The sequence below is a fragment of the Papio anubis genome, unplaced genomic scaffold (assembly GCF_008728515.1).
Source record: "Papio anubis isolate 15944 unplaced genomic scaffold, Panubis1.0 scaffold117, whole genome shotgun sequence".
NCBI classification, from domain to species: domain Eukaryota; kingdom Metazoa; phylum Chordata; class Mammalia; order Primates; family Cercopithecidae; genus Papio; species Papio anubis.
The window spans coordinates 87,654-109,390 of NW_022160848.1; the positions used below are offsets into that span (position 1 = coordinate 87,654).

The 21,737-nt window shown below is 47.3% G+C and overlaps 1 protein-coding gene across 2 annotated transcripts in view; it reads left to right on the forward strand.

Moving 5' to 3' along the window:
• Positions 1 to 21,211, forward strand: part of LOC101026682 (unconventional myosin-Ie) — a 102,950-nt gene extending 81,739 nt beyond the window's left edge. For both annotated transcript variants that reach the window (XM_031661249.1, XM_031661248.1), the window contains 3 exons: positions 3,872 to 4,073; positions 19,226 to 19,395; positions 20,117 to 21,211. In XM_031661249.1, the coding sequence (XP_031517109.1) occupies positions 3,872 to 4,073; positions 19,226 to 19,395; positions 20,117 to 20,193 (449 nt within the window). In that variant the 3' untranslated portion in view covers positions 20,194 to 21,211. The remainder of the gene's footprint in view (positions 1 to 3,871; positions 4,074 to 19,225; positions 19,396 to 20,116) is intronic.
• Positions 21,212 to 21,737: the final 526 nt, after the last annotated feature.

Here is a 21,737-nt window from a genome sequence, read left to right on the forward strand (position 1 = left end):
GGGGCCGTTATGAATAACAAGACGGCTGCTTAGTGACTGATGACGGGGTAGGGGACACAGCATGGATAGGCTGGGCAAAGGGACGATTCGCATCCTGGCGGGACAGAGCGAGATGGCACATAACCTAAACCTTAGGAATTGTTCATTTCTGGAACTTTCGTTTAATATTTCCAGGCCACAGTTGACCATGGGTAACTGAAACAGTAGAAAGCAAAATCATGGATAAGGAGGGGAGGGGGCCACTGCACAGTATTTTGTAAGTTACAGCAGCTTAATGACTGAATAGAAGAAATTTGTTTTCTATTTATTTTCTGAGATGAGGATTCAGGAGGCCTGTTCGAAAAAACAAAGTAATATCTGAGAGCATTACAAAATTGTTATAAAGTTTATGCTTATATTTCATGTTTATCTCTTCTTTTTTGGGGATGGGGTCTCAGTTGCCCAACTGGAGTGCAGTGGCACGATCATAGCTCACTGCAGCCTCAACCTCCCTGGATCAAGCAATCCTCCCACCTCAGCCTGTTGAGTAGCTGGGACTACAGGCACGCACCACCATACCTGGCTCATTTTTTTACTTTTTGTACACATGGAGTCTCACTGTGTTGCCCAGGCTGGTCTTGAACTCCTAGGTTCAAACAGTCCTCCCACCTTGGCCTCCCAAAGTGTTGGGATTAAAAGTGTGAGCCACTGCGCCTGGCCTCTCATTTTGAATAATAAAAATAAAACTGACAGATTCATACACTCTAAACCTGAATCTTAGACTTTCTGCCTCTAAAAATCTGTGTAGTGTTTGCAGAACACTTGCAAAAATACATAACATCTTTTAATGTTTTTCCATCGCTCACAAAACTCAGTTCATAAAAAACTGCTCCCAGAGTGTTTGGTATTAAGCAGTTTAGGATTCTAAGTCTGATAGGGTCATTTTGAGACTATTTGATTCCAATCTTCCCAGCCAAGAGAATTCTATTTGTACCAATGTCTTAGATAAGGAGTAAAAAGCATTTCTTGAGGCTGGTTGCGGTGGCTCACGCCTGTAATCCCAACACTTTGGGAGACCAAGGCAGGAGACTTGCTTGAGATCAGAAGTTTGAGCCCCGCCTGGGCAACGTAGCAAAACCCCATCTCTATAAAAATGTTCGGAAAAATTAGCTGCAGCTGGGCGCAGTGGTTCAAACCTATAATCCCAGCACTTTGGGAGACTGAGGCGAGCAGATCACTTGAGGCCAGGAGTTTGAGACCAGCCTGGCCAACATGACAAAACCCTGTCTCTACTAAAAATACAAAAATTAGCCAGGCATGGTGGCGCACACCTGTAATCCCAGCTACTGGGAGGCTGAGGCACGAGAATTGCTTGAACCCGGGAAGTGGAGATTGCAGTGAGCTGAGATCACCCCCACTGCACTCTAGCCTGGGTGACAGAGCAACACTCTGTCTCAAAAATAAATAAACGTAAAAGAAAAAATAAAAATTAGCTGGACATAGTGGCACATGCCTGGAATCCCAGCTACTCAGGAGGCTGAAGTGGGGGGCTGAGGTGGCTATGATCATGCCACTGCATTCCAGCCTGAATAACAGAGTGAGACCCTGTCTCAAGATTAGCTGGGCATGGTGGCGTGCACCAGTGATTCCAGTTACGCTCAGAGCTGAGGCATGAACATCATTTGAGCCTGGGAGGCGGAGGTTGCTGTGATCTGAGATCGCACTACTGTACTCCAGCCTGGGTGACTGAGTGAGACTCTGTCTCCCCTCCCCATCCAGCACCCCCGCCCCCCCCGCCCCCGGCCGAAAAAAAAAAAAAAAAAAAAGACATTTCTTTAGTCTCTGGAATCTCACCGTTGCATGCTAAAGTATGGACACTGGGGCCCAACAGTGAGAAACTAATCCTCGTCTCTTTTGGAGTCCCCGTCCTGCCTTGACCCAGCTCTGTCTCCTCCTTTCTTCTTTGAAGAAAATCCAAGCACAGAGGAACTTAAGAGAAGCCCTGTAGTACCATATTACTGCGTGTGCACTGCTTCCAGTGGAGAATTCTGGCCAAGTCCACCTGGAACACTCACTGGCCTCAGCTAGGTTGGCCAAAGCAGCCTCAGATCCAATCAGGCCACAGAGTTTCCGACCTTGAGCAGCGCTCCCCAACTAAGTGCCAGTTCTTTCATCAGTCGAATGAGACAATGGGACCTGGATCCATTCAACCAGTGCTTCTCAAACTGTCTGTGGTGGAAGACCAGGGGTTTTCGAGGGGTTTAAAAAAAATGTCCAGTCCCTCACAAACCATACATTTGTATGATATAATAAAAATGAATTAGTAGAAGAAGAATTTTCAAAGCATATAAAATATAAGTCAAAATTTCTTATTATAAGATGCAACCGGCATGAAATAGATCTGTCAAACTGCCATGAACGTTTCTAAATGCTTACTCTTAACTTCTGATCTTATCGTGGACAAGGGGATCTCGAGCAGCATGTGGGGCGGCCCCTGTGGGGACCCCACTTTTGTCATGGGCCATGTGACATCCCAAGGGCATGTCACACACTTAAGATGCCCCTCTCCTTTCATTGGGACCCTAAGCAGCAAGTGGGGTCCTTCTACCCTCCTCCACCCGAGACCCTGTGGGAGCCCATTCAGCTCTCACTCACTGAGGGAATGGGGTAAGGTGAAGGGCAGCTGTTTGCTCCAAATGTCTAGTTCTGATCTGGTCTGGTGGCCTGTGGGAGGAAATTGCTAGAGACGTGGCTGGATGAGGAGCCACCCTCTTGAAAGCTCCACCCTGAGAAAACCGGGGTTCAAAGTAAGAATTCCAGCTATTATTACTGGGCAGGAAGAACCCTATTTCTGCAATAATAAGGATATAGAGAAAATGCACGTTGGAGCTGGAAGCCACCAAGCAGATTCTGGACCTATCTCGTGGTTCTTTCGTGAAGAACTGAGACTATGAAACATCAGCTCTCTTGCTCATGATCAGTGTAGCTATCAGAGGCAGAGCCGGAACTGAACCCCTGGTCCTTCTCTAAGGGTCATCCCACTGGTACCAAAGAGTTCTCTTCGTTTGGTTGGAAGAGGTTTTTGGGTGGGGTTCACCACAGTGGGCCTTGAAGAGTCTTGTTCTCTTTCTCCACTCAGCCCAGATCTGTCAGTGGGAGAATGAATAAGGGCCTCTTCATACGTAGCATGGAATGCTAATGCCCGAGTCAGCCAAGACGCATGGTTTGGAGCCTGTCACTCTAACCCATTACTTATTGGCTAATGTGATTTTAACTAGACATCGCTGTTTGGCTGAGAGAGCTTGCTGCATCCGGACTGAGCCAACTGGGTGGCCACTTTTCCCTTGCCTGTGTAGCGCACCCCGTCTGCCTCACACAGCAGGCTCCTGCAGTGGATGCCCAAGACTGACCCCTTGAAAATGGATGTCCAGCTGTTTAAACAGCTGCCTGCCAACCCTCTTGAGTCATAACCTCATAATTTTTCTGAGGCCCAAGAAGGTGTCTCCCAGCCAGCTGTAAGCTTACCTTTCCTTACTGTGGGCTTTGAACCCCAGGAAATCTGGGGATTCTGTTGTCACCAAGCATGTGCTGAGTGTCCGCTGTGTTCCGGGCACATCCCGGGAAGTTGACCATGCATTGTTGGACGTGTTAAATACATACAATTTTATTTGTCAGTTATACCTCAGTAAAGCCTGGGAATGGGGAGAACAGAGAATCAGCTCTAATTCTCACAATGTGTTAGCAGTGATGCCTTCCATTTTTTTCAAATGGGGAAATTGAGACTCAGAAGTTAAGTAAGCTGCCCTTGTAGTACGTGGAAGAAATGTGGAGAGACTTTTGGGAAAGGATCCAAAAATGTAAGCCTTATTTCCTCCTCTCTTTCTCTCTCTAGGATACCATCAGAACGGAGTCATCAGAAACCAGTTCGTGCCACATCCCAATGCTCCTGGAAGCCAGAGGGCCAGTCAGAAAAGCCTGTACACCTCCATGGCCCGCCCGCCCTTGCCACAGCAGCAGTCTACTGGTTCAGACCGAGTGTCACAGACGCCAGAGAGCCTGGATTTCCTCAAGGTCCCGGACCAGGGAGCTGCAGGGTAAGATTCTCACATCCCGTGGATGAAGCTGGCAAGCTCCATCTCCATCATTCAGAACAAGGGTTCAGAGGTTCCTGGGGGCTGTCAGTACAGGATTCTAAAGTTCAGTTTTCCACCTCAGTGCTGTATTCCGGGAGCCAAGGCTGTGGGGCTGTGGCTGGTATTTCTAAAGGTACAGCCACATTAATAGCAGACAGCTCATTTCATTCTCCAGAGAAGGCTTAGCTTGGAAACATCAGAAGATGGGTGCCCTTTGGCCCCAGATACAGTTACTCTGCAACCTCTTTGTTTTTCTTGCATGGTTGAGGAATAAGGGAGCTTTTGATTTGTGTCTGTGCCTGCAGTTGCATAAATACAACAGCTTTAAGAGTCTTCAGCAACATTAAGAATAACATCCCAGTGTTCTATATGATGTTTGTTGAAGAATATGAGTTTTTGTGGCTTTAGAGTGACAGCCTCTCTGCCTTTCTAGAATATAAATAAAGAGTGGTGAAGAGAACCCAGGCTTTTTAGCTGGAGGAAGTGAAGATGCCTGAAGCTCTGTGTAGATATTAGAAGAGCTCTCAGTTTTAAAAGGGGGTTAAGACATATCCTGTGGAGTCACAGGGATGGAACTAGCACCAGCTGAAAACCAGTTAGTGAACTCGGCCAGGAGGTAGATTTTGGCTCCAGTAAAGGAAGAACATTGTAGCAACCCAAATATGAGTTGCCCTCGCATGTAAAGAGCATTTTGTCCCTGGGAGCATCCAGGCACCGGCTGGATGGCGATCACCAGGCAGGAGTGTTCAGAGTAGTGTTGTCAAATGTCAGATAAGGGGATGAGAGGTCTCTCTAACACTGGACCTGCTGCTTACCCTCTAGTTTCCTTGTCTAAGCACTAATGTAATGCCATCAAGCATGCAGGGTCGTCGGGAGGACTAGAAATAATATCCATAAAATCTCTAGCATGGTACTTGGCTGGCAGGAGTCTACTCACATAACGCTAGCTTGAGGGTGGTGATGACGGTGACAGAGTGATGATGATGAGGACCCCCGTCGCTTCATGGAGGATGAACTAGAGACTTGTAAGGAATCTTCCAGCTCTGCACGAATCTCCGTGGTGGAGTGGCTCTGTCTGCTAAAGCCAGTAACGGCCTGCTCCCGCCCACTCTCTCTTCTCTTCCCCTCTCTCAGGCCCACTTCCATTTTCCACTCTCTCCTGTCTCTAGCACCATGGAGAAGTTTCAAATGAGGATCAGGAGGTATGAATGCAAAACAGACCTGTGCAGGAAGAGAAGCAGCAGCTCCTTCCTCTGAGGGGGGCAGCCATCCATCCACCTTTTTGTTTGTGGTTGGTTGCTTTGTTTTTTGAGACAGGGTCTCGCTCTGTTGCCCAGGCTGCAGTGCAGTGGCACAATCTTGGCTCACTGCAGCCTCCTCCTCCCAGGTTCAAGTGTCTCCTGCCTCAGCCTCCTGAGTAGCTGGAATTATAGGTACCCAGCACCACGCCCAACTAATTTTTTTTTTTCTTTTTTTGATACAGAGTCTCGCTCTGTTGCCAGTCTGAAGTGCAGTGGCATGATCTCGGCTCACTGCAATCTCCGCCTCCCGGGTTCATGCGATTCCCCTGCCTCAGCCTCCCGAGTAGCCAGGACTACAGGCATGTGCCACCACACCTGCATAATTATTTTATGTTATTTGTATTTTAGTAGAGACAGGGTTTCACTGTGTTGGCCAGGATGGTCTTGATTTCCTGACCTCGTGATCCACCCACCTCAGCCTCCCAAAGTGCTGGGATTACAGATGTGAGCCACCGCACCCAGCCTAATTTTTTTATTTTTAGTAGTGACAGGGTTTCGCCATGTTGGCCAGGCTGGTCTCGAACTCCTGACTGCAAGTAATCCACTCACGTCGGCCTTCCAAAGTGCTGGGATTACAGGCATGAGCCACCGTGCCTGGCGCATTAACCTTTATGCCCTATTTGCCCTATTATTTGATGTTTTTCCTGCCTTAGCAGCTTCCTTCTAAAGACCACAAAGCTCTTAGGAAGTTCACCATGTTCTCTCCTAGCATTCCTTTTCCCCTGGCAAGTCTTACCTCACTTCATTTGGGCTACAAATATGAAAGCACCTTAGTTGGTTTTTTTTTGTTTTGTTTTTTTGTTTTGTTTTGTTTTGTTTTTGAGACAGAGTCTTATTCTGTTGCCAGGCTGCAGTGTAGTGGTGCGATCTCGGCTCACTGAAACCTCCATGTCCTGGGTTCAAGTGACTGTCCTGCCTCAGCCTCCTGAGTAGCTGGAACTACAGGCACCCGCCACCACACCCAGCTAATTTTTTTGTATTTTTTGTTGAGACGGGGTTTCACCATGTTGGCCAGGATGGTCTCGATCTCTTGATCTCGTGATCTGCCTGCCTTGTCCTCCCAAAGTAGCTGGGATTACAGGCGTGAGCCACGGCGCCCAGCTGAAAGCACCTTAGTTTTATCACACAGACGGCCATCAGTAGAGTGGATGCCACCCTTATATAGACCTCGCTCTGCGTGTGTGTGTGTGTGTGTGTGTGTGTGTGTGTGTGTCTGTGTCTGTGTGTGTCTGTCTCCCTCTCCTCCTCCCTTCCACTACCCCCCACTCTTGGGTAAGTAGCTATATCCTAGCAGTTGTCATGACCATGGTTTACCTAATTGGCTTGGTCTAAACCAGTAGTTCTCAAACTCTAGTGTGCACTGGAATCACCTGGAAAGCTTGCTGGCCCACTTGCCGAGTTTCTGATTCTGTAGGTCTGGGGTAGGGCCTACGAATTTGCATTTCTACCATGTTCCCAGGTGATACTCTGATCCAGGGACCACATTTTGAAAACCATTAGTCTGAAGGCACCTGTGGTCTGATTGATAAAGCCAGGGAAGCCTCCATGTGAAGGTGAATTGCAAGGGTGCTGTTAGGCTCACAGGATTTTCGATCTCTAACCCAGACCTACACCTTTCAGGTGGGTGAGCATCACTAAGTCACCCCCCTAGGCCCAGTTTGATCCCTCAAAGCAGGCAGGGTATTAAAAGCAGTCAACAGAATGCACCAAATCTCTTAGCTCTGTCTGCTAGCTGCCTACTTACTTTGGTTTTGGCAAGCAAAACCATCTTTCCAGCCTACTTTGCAAGTTGCAGACTTGCACATCAGCCAGCTGGGAGCATCTGTCAGCCAAAAGTAGGCAATTTAGGAACACTGTGTCTTAACCAAGGCTGCTCCCTTCCAGCCCTCTGCCATGTGGTTCCCTATTTAAGTCTTATCGCACCCTTTGCCGCCTTCAGGCCTAAAGACTGGGTACACGTGGTGCTGTCTTAGAGGCTGGCCATGAGGCCGGAAGGAGAGGACACCTTCACACCTGTCTACTAGGCAGTAAGATTTCCTTGTATGTAAAACACGATTAGTAGGCACACTGTGTCTTAGCCAGCCTCCTCTTTGTAACCTTAAATCTGCTGTGCAAACGTTCCTTACAAAATAGTACCTTGGGCAAAGGGCTGAACCTTTTCTTAGTATTTATTTTCTAAAACACATAAAGGTGAAAATTAAAAGTGTTTAATGTGGCCAGAGACTTTGGATGTGGCATTTTATGGATCCCCATGGTTACCTAAATTTAACAGCTTCTTCGTGTTTGCCATAAAAACCTGATTGCATTTATCCCACAGGAGGCTGTTGAAGCATGCAGGGAATTTTAGGATCCCAAGTTTGTACTTTTTCCATAAATATGAAAATTCCTATATACATCAAAGTTCTAAACAGTAACCTTGACTTTAAGCAATCTGTAAAAGGAGGATTACTATGGTCTTTCTTCCCCGGCTCTCACATTCTGGGTTTCTCTTTCCTTCCTCTCTCATCCCTCAGTGCACTTTTTCTGTAATTTATTTTGGATCATGTAATATGGATAAAATCAAATGATGTAATTAGCACCTCAAGTTAATTCAGGCAAGTCTTTATCAGTTTATTTTAGGTTCAATCAGTTGTTTTGAAGAGAGCATGAAGATTTCACTAAATTAATTACCATCCCAACTGGATTCTTTACCCTTGCATTGCAGTATTTGTGCACATGGTAGCTATCATTATCATTCTCCTGGAAACACTGAGAGATCTGCAGTGGGAATCAGGATCTTGCCATCGATTAGTATAGCTTTTGAAAAGTCTAACTCAGGTCAAAGATCTTTCCTGGTTCTCAAGGAAAGAGAAGAGGTTAGGCAAGAATCGTATAAACAGTTCATCCAGGCCGGGCGCGGTGGCTCACGCCTGTAATCCAGCACTTTGGGAGGCTGAGGTAGACGGAACACGAGGTCAGGAGATTGAGACCATCCTGGTTAACATGGTGAAACACCATCTCTACTAAAAATACAAAAAATTAGCCAGGCATGGTGGCGGGCGCCTGTAGTCCCAGCTACTCGGGAGGCTGAGGCAGGAGAATGGCATGAAACTGGGAAGCGGAGCTTGCAGTGAGCCGAGATTGCACCACTGCACTCCAGCCTGGGCCACAGAGCGAGACTCCATCTCAAAAAAATACACACAACAGTTCATCCATCCACCTTTGCTCTGATCTCACTATCCAGTGTGTGTCGTAATTTTCCCTCCTATAACTGAAATGTACATAATCTATCTGCAGTTCATTCTTGGAAGCATTAAAACCCAGACTGGAAATGTCTGTTAACCTTTTTAATCCTGTGGTCCATTTTGTGGGAGGACAACTTCAGGAAATTTCAAGATACTCCAGAGATTAATCCAACTAGAAGTTGGAAAAACAGAAAAATCTTGCAGGTGCTCAGTGGTGGGGCTTCTGGGCATGCCACAAAGGAGGGGCCAACAGAAATAGTTAAATGCTGCCTCTGTGTCTCTTGTCAAGATCCTCCCAATGGAGTCATATTTTCAAGGGGCTTAAAATTTCCATCAAGTGTCCAACAGCAATATTTCTCAACCCATAATCTGTGGGAGCAGCAGCCATATCCTGGCCCGGGCAGACATGGTGCTGAGGAATTCCTGGCATCCATTTCCACATTTCCAGTAATGTTTATAGATTCAACCTTTTGGAACACAGCATATTTTTAAGAGCCAGTGGAATAAAATGCCATTATTTTCCTTCTTGGAATTTCAAGACATACATTTCACATCTGCAGAACAAAGAGGTGATATTCGAAAGCTTAATCCCAGCTCCGCCTGATAGACTAGGCACACCCACCCAGGAGGTATGGGAGCTACACAGAAATTCACAAAAGGTGGCATTTAGAGTGCAGAGAGCACAAGATTTGCAGCTATAAGAGCAGGATGTGAGTCCTGGTTTGTCCATTCATTCCTTTTTCTTTTATTCATCAATATTTACTGAGCCATGTGCCTTCTATGTGCTACCCCAGGCTTGTCACTTAATCTTTCTACTCCTTGGTGTCTTCACCTGTACAATAGGGATACTAATAATATAATAATTTTGAAAACCCACTCCTCAGAGTTTTCTTGAAGGTTAAGTAAGGGCTTTGTGTGCTATAAAGCACAGTGCTATTTGAAAGTTATTTTGTATTTGTCTCATTACTGTTATTCATTGGTTGGTCTCACAAGGAAATTTTAATGCTCTACCAGGGTTGAAAGGTGACATTCCCTGGCCCAGTGGCTTTATTCTCAACAACTCAAATCTCTGGCCTGCCTAGAGCTGTGGATTCCATGAAGGTCTACACTTCAGGCATTGCTGGCTTTAATGCGGGGAATGGACAGCCTAGGGAAGCCAAAACAAGGAGACTAGACAGGGAGATGCCCGCCCCCAACACACACACACCCTTGGCAGCTGTGCCTGTTCTCCATGGGCACAGAGCATCAGCGGCACACAGTTCTGCAGTAACGGTAACAGACACTAGACATTAGAGCCTCATTTGGATGATTTGAAGAAGGAAAGTCACAAACTCCTTCCGGCTCTGCACTATTCCACAGTCTCTCTCTCTCTCTCTCTCTTTTTTTTTTTTTTTTGACAGAGTCTCACTCTGTCACTGAGGCTGGAGTGCAATGGTGCGATCCTGGCTCACTGCAGCTCAACATTTGCCTCCCACGTTCAAGTGATTCACATGCCTCAACCTCCCAAGTAGCTGGGATTACAGGCATGAGCCACCACGCCTGGCTAATTTTTAGTAGGGACAGGGTTTTGCCATGTTGGCCAGGCTGGTCTCGAACTCCTGGCCTCTACAGTCTCTTTCTAACTAAACATCTATCTCAGCTGCAGTCATCATAACAATGAACATCCCATGGAAAGGATGGACATTGCCAGGGCAGAGGGAATTAACTAGCCCTCAGTTGAGTTTTGATGTCATTTGGGGTTTTGTTTCCTTGTGGACTTTTGGCACCTTGTGAGATTCGGCAGCCATCCGTGAGGACTCAAATGTCAGCTGACATCCTAATGTCTTGGGGCAAATAGATCAGTTGTTTCTTCTCTGGTCAGTAATACAGGACTCTTGCAGTGCAAGTTTTCACAAAGCAAACTGGATGTAGTGTGCTTAATTCATCAGGAAATGTTATTTGCTTCTGGGTTATAATGTGATTGCCCTACTCAGAAGAAAGAACCTGGTGCAAAAAAAAAGTTGCTGTAGGTCAGCTTTTTCGTGTAGTTATGTTAATTGGTAATAGACACATAAAGTGATGTGTACAACTTACCCTAAAATAAGAAAACTAAATTGCATTGTACAAAATTACATATAATGAAACACTGGATTTGCTTAGTAATATATAATTTTTTAACCATATACTAACATGTATATTATATATATAAACAATATATATTATATATAATGAGCCTTTATTATTGAAATGTCAAAAGGAAAAATAACTTATTGTTGAGTCTGAAATCTTGCTGCAACTCCCCGTTATCTAGCTGGGGACAGTGGCTCATGCCGTTAATCCCAGCACTTCGAGAGGCCAAGGCAGGAGGATCACTTGAGGTCAGGAGTTCGAGACCAGGCTGACCAACATGTGAAACCCTGTCTCTACTAAAAATACAAAAATTAGCCGGGCATGGTGGCAGGTGCCTGTAATCCCAGCTACTTGGGAGACTGAGGCATGATAATCACTTGAACCCGGGAGGCAGAGGCTGCAGCGAGCTGAGATCATTCCACTGCACTCCAGCCAGGTGACAGAGTGAGGCTGTGTCTCAAAAAAAAAAAAAAAAAATTATCTCAATGAAATAATTATTTTTATAACACAATTTTTAATTCTGTGATGTTTATTAGAAATACAAATACTGTATCACAAAGTACCAGAACTACCAAAATTATCTAAATTCTACATAGCCATTATAAAACAAATGGGGGTAAATGGCTGTAGTCCCAGCACTCAGATGGTTAAAAGCAGGAGGATGGCCCAAGTCCAGGGGTTCAAGACTGCAGTGAGGTATGATCATGTCACTGTACCCCAGCCTGGGCATCATTGCAAGACCTTGTCTCTAAAAATACTAACAATAAGGAAATAATGAAACAAAAGTTGGCAAGGCATTTTTAGACATGAGTGAGCCTGTTTTGTTGTGAGGGCAGCATGAGGATGGTAGGATGGTAGTGTTCTGGTGAACAGTGGGCACTCCAGCGAGTAAAAGGCCTGAACTGTAACATTTACCAGTTTCTCGAGTAAAATTCTCTCCCCATGGCCAATTTCAAGCTACCAGTGTGACTACTACTGAGTGCAGAGTTGGGAAAAGATGGGCAGTCTCACACCATTGTATAGTATTTCTACCACACATCAGCAATAGACTTTAATAACTTCAAATGCGTAGATAGAAGGAAAATAAGTAGACCAGGAGTGGTGGCTCACGCCTGTAATCCCAGCACTTTGGGAGGCCAAGGTGGGTGGATCACTTGAGGCCAGGAGTTTGAGACCAGCCTGGTCAACATGGTGAAACCCCGTTTCTACTAAAAATACAAAAATAAAAATAAAAATTAGCCGGGCTTCTTGGCACATGCTCGTAATCCCAGCTACTCGGGAGGCTGAGGCAGGAGAAACGCTTGAACCCGGGACGCAGAGGGTGCAGTGAGAAGTAGGAAGGGATAAATGATTAGCATTTATTGCCTTTGCTTTAATACAATTTCTTTGTTGTCAGTGATTTGATTTTTAATAATGGCCATGTTTGACAATTGGGTCATAAAATGCCTGAAAGTTCTATCAGCTCTCGCAAGTTGGACTGAGGCTGTTCTGGCATGGTGGGCATGCGGGTTTCATGTCCCCTGTAAGGGGCTTTGTAATCCCTTCCTCCTGGATTAACCAACTGCCTTGGCTGGGAGTTGGGGGCCTCCAGCCTCCTAGAAGACCTCATTAATCAAATTTCTGGCAGTTTCTTTGAAAGTCATTCCCGGCCAGGCGTAGTGGCTCATGCCTGTAATCCCAGCACTTTGGGAGGCCAAAGCAGGTGGATCACTTGAGGTCAGGAGTTCAAGACCAGCCTGACCAACATGGAGAAACCCCATCTCTACTAAAAATACAAGATTAGCCGGGCATGGTGGCACATGCCTGTAATCCCAACTACTCAGGAGGCTGAGGCAGGAGAATTGCTTGAACCCAGGAGGCACAGGTTGCGGTGAGCTGAGATCGTACCACTACACTCCAGCCTGGGCAACAAGAAACTCTGTCTCAAAACAAAAAAAAAAAAGGAAGTCATTCTTCTCATTAATGACGCAGGATTGCCACCTAGTGACACAGAGGAGATTGCCTGGGTTTTCCAGGCTGTTGGAGTCTGGGAAAATGGCTGTTTCCACCGACTGTGTTCCACGACAGCTTCATGGCACAGATTTCCTGTGTTCCTCAGTGCTGTTCAGAGCTCTCTGTAAAACTTTCCTAGAATTAGGCCGGGCGCGGTGGCTCAAGCCTGTAATCCCAGCACTTTGGGAGGCCGAGACGGGCGGATCACGAGATCAGGAGATCGAGACCATCCTGGCTAACACGGTGAAACCCCGTCTCTAGCAAAAAATACAAAAAAAACTAGCCGGGCGAGGTGGCGGGCGCCTGTAGTCCCAGCTACTCGGGAGGCTGAGGCAGGAGAATGGCGTAAACCCGGGAGGCAGAGCTTGCAGTGAGCTGAGATCCGGCCACTGCACTCCAGCCCGGGCGACAGAGCGAGACTCCGTCTAAAAAAAAAAAATCCTAGAATTAGAAAAAAGGCCTAGAACCGGGTGCAGTGGCTTACGCCTGTAATCCCAGCACTTCGGGAGGCCAAGGTAGGAGGATCACTTAGGCCCAGGAGTTCAAGACCAGCCTGGGCAACGTGGCAAAACTTCATGGCTAAAAATAAAGAGGCCGGGCGCAGTGGCCTACACCTGTAATCTCAGCACTTTGGGAGGCTGAGGCAGGCGGATCACTTGAGGTCAGGAGTTGGACACCAGTCTGGTCAACATGGCGAAACCCCATCTCTACTAAAAATACAAAAATTAGATGGGCATGGCGGTGGGCGCCTGTAATCCCAGCTACTTGGGAGGCTGAGGCATGAGAATCACTTGAACCTGGGAGGCAGAGGTTGCAGTGAGCCGAGATCATGCCACTGCACTCCAGCCTGCATCATAGAGCGAGACTCAGTCTCAAAAAAAATAAAAATAAGTTAATAAATGGAAAAGAAAAAGGACCTAGGCCATTGCCTGAATCTGCTTAGGTTTTACAGATGCAGAGCTTGGCCTCAAACCCAGCACACAGACTCAAGCCCATGTCCCCCTCCTGCTACACACTGTCAGCATAGAGCTTGAGGCCCCATCCCAGGGGGAGTCAGCCAGATAGCCACACAGGTCACCGTCATGCTACAATTCACCCTGCTCTGGAGGAGCCGTGGGCTAGGGGAGGGTGTGGCGGGTGGTTCGCCAGAGTCTGGGGAAGAAGTGATGGAAATGAGATCCAAGGCTGAGCAGGAGTTAGCAGTCCTGCCTGGGAAGTGGGGAGAGGCCAGGGGAGCGTAGCCAGACCAAGGAGGCAGAAAGGTTCCGTGTGGCTGCAGTGCCAGGAGCCTTAGGCATGGGCCACCATGGTGGCCAGTGGTGAAACCAGCAGGAAATTCCAGGAGCCTGCATCAGTCATCTCACAGGAGTGTCATGAGGGTGAAATGAAGCAGCATCTGTGAAAATGCCTAGCACAAGGCCTGGTCTAGTTGAGGGGAGTTTATCCAGACTTCACTCACCTACTGGCAGTTTCCCAGAAGACATCCTGTCTGCTCGCCCTCACAAGGGTGTAGCCATGTGCAGGCTGGCCAGGGAGAATGGCTCTCACTGTGGCTCGCTTTGGGAATATGCTGCCCCAGCAGAGCAGTTGTGCCCCTTTGTGATCACAAGAAAGAGCCAATGGTGGCAGCATCAGTGTTGCCCTTCCTAATGCAAAGTGCAGAGGTCCTCCCTCCTCCACCCACCTGCCCGCTCCTCCCGGCTGCCATCAAACAGTCCCCACTGTCCACACCCTGCTCCCCAGCAAATGTCCCATCTAAAGCTGCCCTGGCCTCCCCCACCTCTCACTTGTGGAGTACTAGGAACCCCATTCAGCCTGGTGATAAAGGGCCAGATGGCTTACATTGCCAGCACAGTAGCAGTTGCCCACAACCTGGACAATTAGGCCAGGTGTTGTCATGGGTCTACAGAGGACCCCAGATTCCCTGGGTAATTCCTGAGGTTTTACTTTGGCCAGTAGTCACGTATCCTGAGGAAGCAGCCTCTGATGCCTTGAGATCAAAGACCATGCAGTGGCCACACACACAGCTATTTGCGTGGTCCACCTGCATCCCCTTAGGTCTTGTTTATAATTTGGTATCTTATCACCAGAAAGAATCCGTTCAATCAGACTTATGATCTCTAGTTTAAAACAATCTAGATGCCTTTTTTTTTTTTTTCCTGATTACCCTGGCTAGAGTTTCCAGGATAATATTGGACAGAAGTGGTGAGTTCTGTTTTTATTCCTGATCTTATGGGGAGATTGTTGTGAGTTTCACCAGTAAATATGATGTAAACTTGAAGTATGTGGACAAGGGTCCTCTCCCCAACCAGGGCTCATGAAGAAAGGTAAGAAGGCACCAATGTGACCTGAAGAAGGGAGTAAGGCTGGGGTGTGAGCAGGGGCCGCACCTGGCAGAGTCTGTAGGCGCCATGAAGGGTTTTGGTCCTTTTTCCAAGAGCAGAGAAAAGCTGTTAGAAAGATTTTCAGGTTGAGGATGGGGCGAACTAATAACAGCTGAGCTAGCATGAGGGTCAAGTGTCCTAGAAAGGAAACAACTGGCAAGGAAGACATGAAGGACAGAAACAAGTCTTAGTCAAAGCTGGAAGCAGGTGGGGCAGAACAAGTGAGTGATGCCCAGGGCAGGGAGGGTCTTACCTCTCAGGAGCCATCCGTCTTGTCTTACCCCGACCCCAGTGAGGGGAGTCCTTCAGCAGGAGGACCCCGTACCTAAGCCCCCGTATTTGGGCTCCAGAGACCTTGTCAATCTGCATTAAGGACGGCAGGATTTTTCCCCTGCACAAGACAGGACAAATTTCCATCTGTGGGTTCAATTGGCCCGCTGTGCCCATGGGTTCCACATCTGTGGATTCAACCAAACTTGGAATGAAAATATTTAGAAAAAGTACAGATAGCTGCCTCTGTAGTGAACATGTACAGACTTAAAAAAAATTTTTTTTTTTTTTGAGACAGTCTTACTCTGTGGCCCAGGCTGGAGTGCAGTGGCGCAATCTCGGCTCACTGCAACCTCCGCCTCCTGGGTTCAAGTGATTCTCCTGCCTCAGCCTCCCAAGTAGCTGGGACTATAGGCGTGCACCACCACGCCTGGCTAACTTCTGTACTTTTTGTAGAGACAGGGGTTTTGCCATGTTGGCCAGGCTGGTCTCGAATTCCTGACTTCAGGTGATCCACGTGCCTTGGTCTCCCAAGGTGCTGGGATTATAGGCGTGAGCCACCATGCCTACTCAGTCCTATATTTTTAAAAAAGCCTTTTTCTTGTCATTATTCCCTAAACAATACAGTATAACAACTATTTACATAGCAATTATATTAAGTATTGTAAGTTAAATAGAGGTGATTTGACGCATACAGGAGGATGTGCATATGCACATTGTTTATATGCAGTTGTTACACTCTTTCATATGAGGGACGTGTCTGTGGAGTTTAATATCTGTGAGAAGTCCTGGAACCAGTCCCCTAGGGAGACAGGGACGACGGTTTTGGGTGTGTGTGCGTGCACATGTGTGCATCTGTGTCCTTCCACGTGCACTTCTAGCCCAGTTCTGTGGACTGCCAGGCTGGAGGCTTCCTGCCTCCCAGGGTGTTGTAATGCCCGCCCCCACCCCCTTTCATTCCTTGTTGCTGAGAAGTCACATGACATCTGGTATCCAGGCTAATGGCTCTTATTAACCAAATGCTGACATATCCCCAATATATAGGGTGCTTAATTTAAAACCTGCTTGCCTGGCCAACTTTCAGAGAAGCACGCACTTCTTGAACAGGGAATGGGGATTTCCAATAGGCACTAGGTAGAAAATGACTGATGTCACACTAAGAACCTACAAAATGCCTTTCCTCTGCACTAAGAGAGAAGTGCAGGGGGGTGGTGGTAAGAGGAGTGGAGCCTGAATAGCCTTGGGGATTGCTCCCTCCCATGTGGGGTGGTGGAAAAGCCCAGTCTCAGGGGAGCCCAGCCCCTCCTAGGGACAGTCCACCACCCTGCTGGCAGTCCGTGTCCCCCCCAGCCACCCCTTTGTGATCCAGGTTGTTCATCAGCACCCCATGAGCATCTGTCATCACAGGACCTGGGCAAGGCCAGCAGGCTGTGGCTCCTGAGAGCACAGCTCAAAACTGGGTGTGGTGGTTCTTTCCAGAACTCAGGCCCCAGAAAGCCCCTCCCTTTTCCTCCTTGCTCCTGTAGGTGTGAGTGATGTGCAGACCTAACAGCCAGTCCCACCATGTTGAGGTCCAGCCCAACTTCTTTAGGGAGAAATCTTAAGTTTCTTTTGTAGGGAAATGAATATAGCCTTTACTTTGGTTTGTCCTTAAGCAAAGTGGAAAAAAAAGAAATGTTCTCCATGTTTCCATTTTCCTTTTTGTTTTTGCTAAATGCTTTTTATGAACATATTTAATAAATAAATGTTTCAGGTGTAGGTGTAAAGATCTCACTAAATAGGAACAAGTTGAACTTACATACCTTTGAAACGGTATATGAATGGTGACTGAAGGCAGCATAGTATATAGAAAGAATAACTTTAAAGCTAGAAGATCTGGATTAGGGTGAGAGCACTGGAGATATTTTTAATAATTATGACAGTGGGGTGGAGGGAATGTCACTGGTATCCAGTGGGTAGAGGCCAGGGATTCTACAGGGCATAGGACAGCCTCCCTCACCCACCCCCATACACACACACACACACACAACAGAGAATTCCTAGCCGCAAATGTCAGTTGTGCAGATGTTGAGAAAGTGCTCTGGATAAACTCTTGTATAAGAATATTCACAGCAACATTTTTGGAGGGGCAAAGGGGAGCTCTGAGGGGTAATAATGAAAGAATGGGAAGGAGATCTGAGGAGTAATACTGATTGACAAAATGAGAGGGAAGTCTGTGGAGTAATAATGAGGGGGTGGGAGGAAAGATTGTGGAGTAATGAGAAGGGTGTGAGGGAAGTCTGCAGAGTAATGAGAGGGTCGAAGTGTGAGGAGTAATGAGGAATGGGAGGGAAGTCTGAGGAGTAATAATGAGAGGGTAGGAGGGATGTCTGTGGAGTAATAATGAGGGTTAGGAGGGATGTCTGTGGAGTAATAATAAGGGGGTAGGAAGGATGTCTGCAGAGTAATAATGAGGGCTGGGAGGGAAGTCTGACAAATAATGAGACGGTGAGACGGAAGTCTGAGAAGTAATAATGAGGGGGTAGGAGGCATGTCTGCAGAGTAATGAGGAGGTAGGAGGGAAGTCTGAGGAGTAATAATCGGGGGTAGGATGGAAGTCTGAGGAGTAATAGGGGTGGGAGGGAAGCCTGAGGAGTAATAATGAGGGGTGGGAGGTAAGTATGACGAGTAATAATGCGGAGTGGGAGGTAAGTGTGAGGAGTAATGAGGGGTGGGAGGTAAGTATGACGAGTAATAATGAGGGGTGGGAGGTAAGTGTGAGGAGTAATGAGGGGTGGGAGGTAAGTGTGAGGAGTAATAATGAGGGGTGGGAGGTAAGTGTGAGGAGTAATAATGAGCGGTGGGAGGTAAGTGTGAGGAGTAATAATGAGAGGTTGGGAGGGAAGTCTGAGGAGGAATGAGGGGGGTGGGAAGGAAGCCTGAGTAATAATGAGGGATGGGAGGGGAAGTCTGAGGAGTAATAATGAGGGATGGGAGTGAAGTCGAAGTAGTAATAATGAGCTGGTGGGAGGGAAGTCTCCGGAGTAATGAGGGTGGGTGGACAGATGGGATGGGAGTAGACAGGAGTGAGGTCTGAGGCATAATAAGGATATGAATGGGGAGCAAAGTCTCACGGCAGCATTTTTTACAATAGTGAAAACTGGAACCATCCCAAGTGACCATTCACAGTGCCCTGGAGAAGTAAACTGTGACACAGTCACTCGTGCAGTGGTGTAGTATCAGGCAGCGAGGATGAAGGAACTACAGCTGCAGGCATCAGCAGGACACATGGTCCAGTTGTTGAGTGTGTGACCGTGGAATATGATGCCTTTCATACAGTTGATACAGTCGGACCACAGATATTGGTTAGGGGTATTTACATGTGTGGCGAACTGTAGAGATGAGCCAGAGAATCATGAATACAAACTGTAAGGTGGTGGTAATCTGGGGGGAATGCAGTGAAGGAGAGATGCCTACAGGCTTCTGTGGCACCTGCAAAAGTTCCATTTCCCAACTTGAGGAAGGAGGGACAGATACCTGAATGTTCCTGATTTAAATGTATGGGTATACTTTTGATACTTTTATATGGATATGTGTCTCCCACATTGCCTTCTATGCTGGGGACACAGTAACAGCAGCAGCTAAGGTTTTTAAGAGCTATGTGTGTTTGCAACAACCTTGTCAGAAAAATTACTTTTATTCCTCAAGTTTAAAGACTACGCCCTGGGCCATATGTCTTCTAAGGATGGATTTGAACTTGAACAGGCCAGTGCCAGCCACCATGCGCCAAACCACCGCTCGGTGCTGCTGCCTCCTGTTGGGGCCCAGTCTCACCTGCTCCTCTCTCCCCACAGGGTCAGGAGACAAACGACCAGTAGGCCTCCCCCAGCAGGGGGCAGACCCAAGCCCCAGCCCAAGCCCAAGCCTCAGGTGCCACAGTGCAAGGCTTTGTATGCCTATGACGCTCAGGACACAGACGAACTCAGCTTTAATGCCAATGACATTATTGATATTATCAAAGAAGGTAAGTGTGTGGCCGGTTGGCTGGGACAGCCTCCCAAAGAGCACATGGTCACATTGCTGTAAGATCTAGTGTGAAGATGAAGAGAATTTATGAGCTCCTCAAACTGCAATTTGTAGAGGCAGATCCAGGCCTCAGGCTCAGTCTGATCAAGACACCAGCTGCTCTTTTAATGCTTCTTTCAGCTCTGCCCCCTTCTTTATATCCCCTCCCTTCTCAAGCTGTTTTTCTTCATGGTAGCAAAATGGCAGCAGCAATTCCAGGCCAACATACCAAACCATGTCTGAAATCTGCATCATCTCTGCAACTTCTTTTCTTAGCCATTGGACAAAAGTCCTGAGTTTTATTCTGATCAGACCAAATTAGTCATGTGTCCATCCCTGAACCAACTTGAGGAGCAAGACAAAGGCTGTACCCTGAGTGGATTAGAACTGGTAGGGGCTGTCCCACCTACACTTCGTGGCTTCCTCATAATGAAAGTAGATGGTGTAGAAGCCAGGGAGACAACCTTCAATATCCATTAGTAAAGCAGTCCATGGGCTTGGCTGAGTGCTTTATTAATTTGGTAGATATCTTTTTACAACAAACTTCTTGATTTAAAGAACAAAGGGAAAACAATATGGATGGAGCCACATCACTTGAATCCGTATAGGAGCAGTGTGTGTTTGGCTGGGGCAGAACAGACTTACTCATCTTCACTTTCACCACCTCTCTCCCCCTGCAGATCCTTCTGGCTGGTGGACGGGTCGACTACGAGGCAAGCAGGGCCTGTTCCCCAACAACTATGTGACCAAGATCTGAGGCGCCCATGACTCTGACGCATGGGGCAGAGGAGCTCCAGGCACAGACCAGGGGAGGAGATATTTAGGGGCTCCCCTTACAATCCACAATGAGCAACTGCTTCTCCAAGGCCTGGAGCTATTCTGGTACCTTCCCCATGGAGGACACTGAAAAGACTGGGTTGGGGACAGGGAGTATCACTCCGTAAGTGATCCTAAAAGGTAGCCTCTTCATAGGAACCCAGGAGGGCAAAACCACCATGCATTAAGATTTATTTATTGTATTTAAACCTGGTGAGAGGACAAGTGAGGTCTGCTCAGACCTTATAGGCTTCTATCAAAACAGCACCCGGCTTGCTCACCAGGCCTAGGGAATGGCTGTAGGCGGCCGCTGACAAGTGCCTTTAGTTGAAGAGCACATTTCTTTCATCTCTTTTGTCCGTACCTGATATACACATTCCTCTCTGCCACCTTCCCTCAGGGAGGACCCGCCCTCTGCAGACTGGGCTCAGCGTGAGCAGGCACTTCCCACGCACATGCCAAGGGCAAGCTGGCCTGCTGAGCCCAGGGGGACAGCGGGGCACTGGTTTACACTTTGCCGGGACCATCAGGGCCGCCAAGCAGGTCAGGGGCTGGGGGCTGGGGGCTGGGCTGCCGGCTTTGCTTTCTCTGGGTCTTCAGTTGGAATGTGGCTGGCCCATGTTGGTTTGTGTTTAAATGCTGTACTTATTACAAGAAGGATCTTTTTTCAAGCTGTACATTTATAAAAACAGATCATATACTGTATATATAAAAATCTTGAGATGGTAGAAACATGTATGAATGTACTAAGTAGTAGTCCACTGTACTCATTCATAAGGTAGGTTTTCTTACAAAACTCACACCAGGTACTTACAGATGTGCCCTGCTCTTTTCCAATTACGGAATGTCATTGCTTTCTAGCTCAGTCCCTGCAGACTCTTCTCAACTCTTTCCCTATAGGAAACTTCCTCCGCATCCCGCCCCCACCTCCTAAATAAATAAAGGAATCCGCGAACACCTTCTGCTTTCATGACATTTGTTATGGGTTGAATTGTGCGCCTCCAAAGAAGATGTTAAAGTCCCAGCCACCAGTACCTCAGAATATGACCTTATTTGGAAATGGAGCCTTTACAGAGCAAACAAAATTAAAGTGAAGTCATTAGAGTGGGTCTTAATCCAATATAATGGTGTCCTGATGAAAAGGGGAAATTTGGACACAGAGACCAACATGCAGAGGAAAGACCATGTGAACAGGCAGGGAGAAGACAGCCATTCACAAGCCCAGGAGAGAGGCCTGGAACAGATTCTCCCTCACAGCACTCACAAGGAACCAACCCTGCCCACCTTGGTCTTGGAGTTCCAGCCTCCAGAACTGAGGCAATACATGTCACTGTTTAAGCCACTCAGTTTGGGGTACTCTGTTACAGCAGCCCTAACCAACTAAAACAGTGTTTTCTTGCCATAATAGTGAAAAGTCGGAAACTGTAATGCCCATCAATAATGGAATGGTTGTAAGTAGAGACTGCCATTTCTCTACCTCTCCTC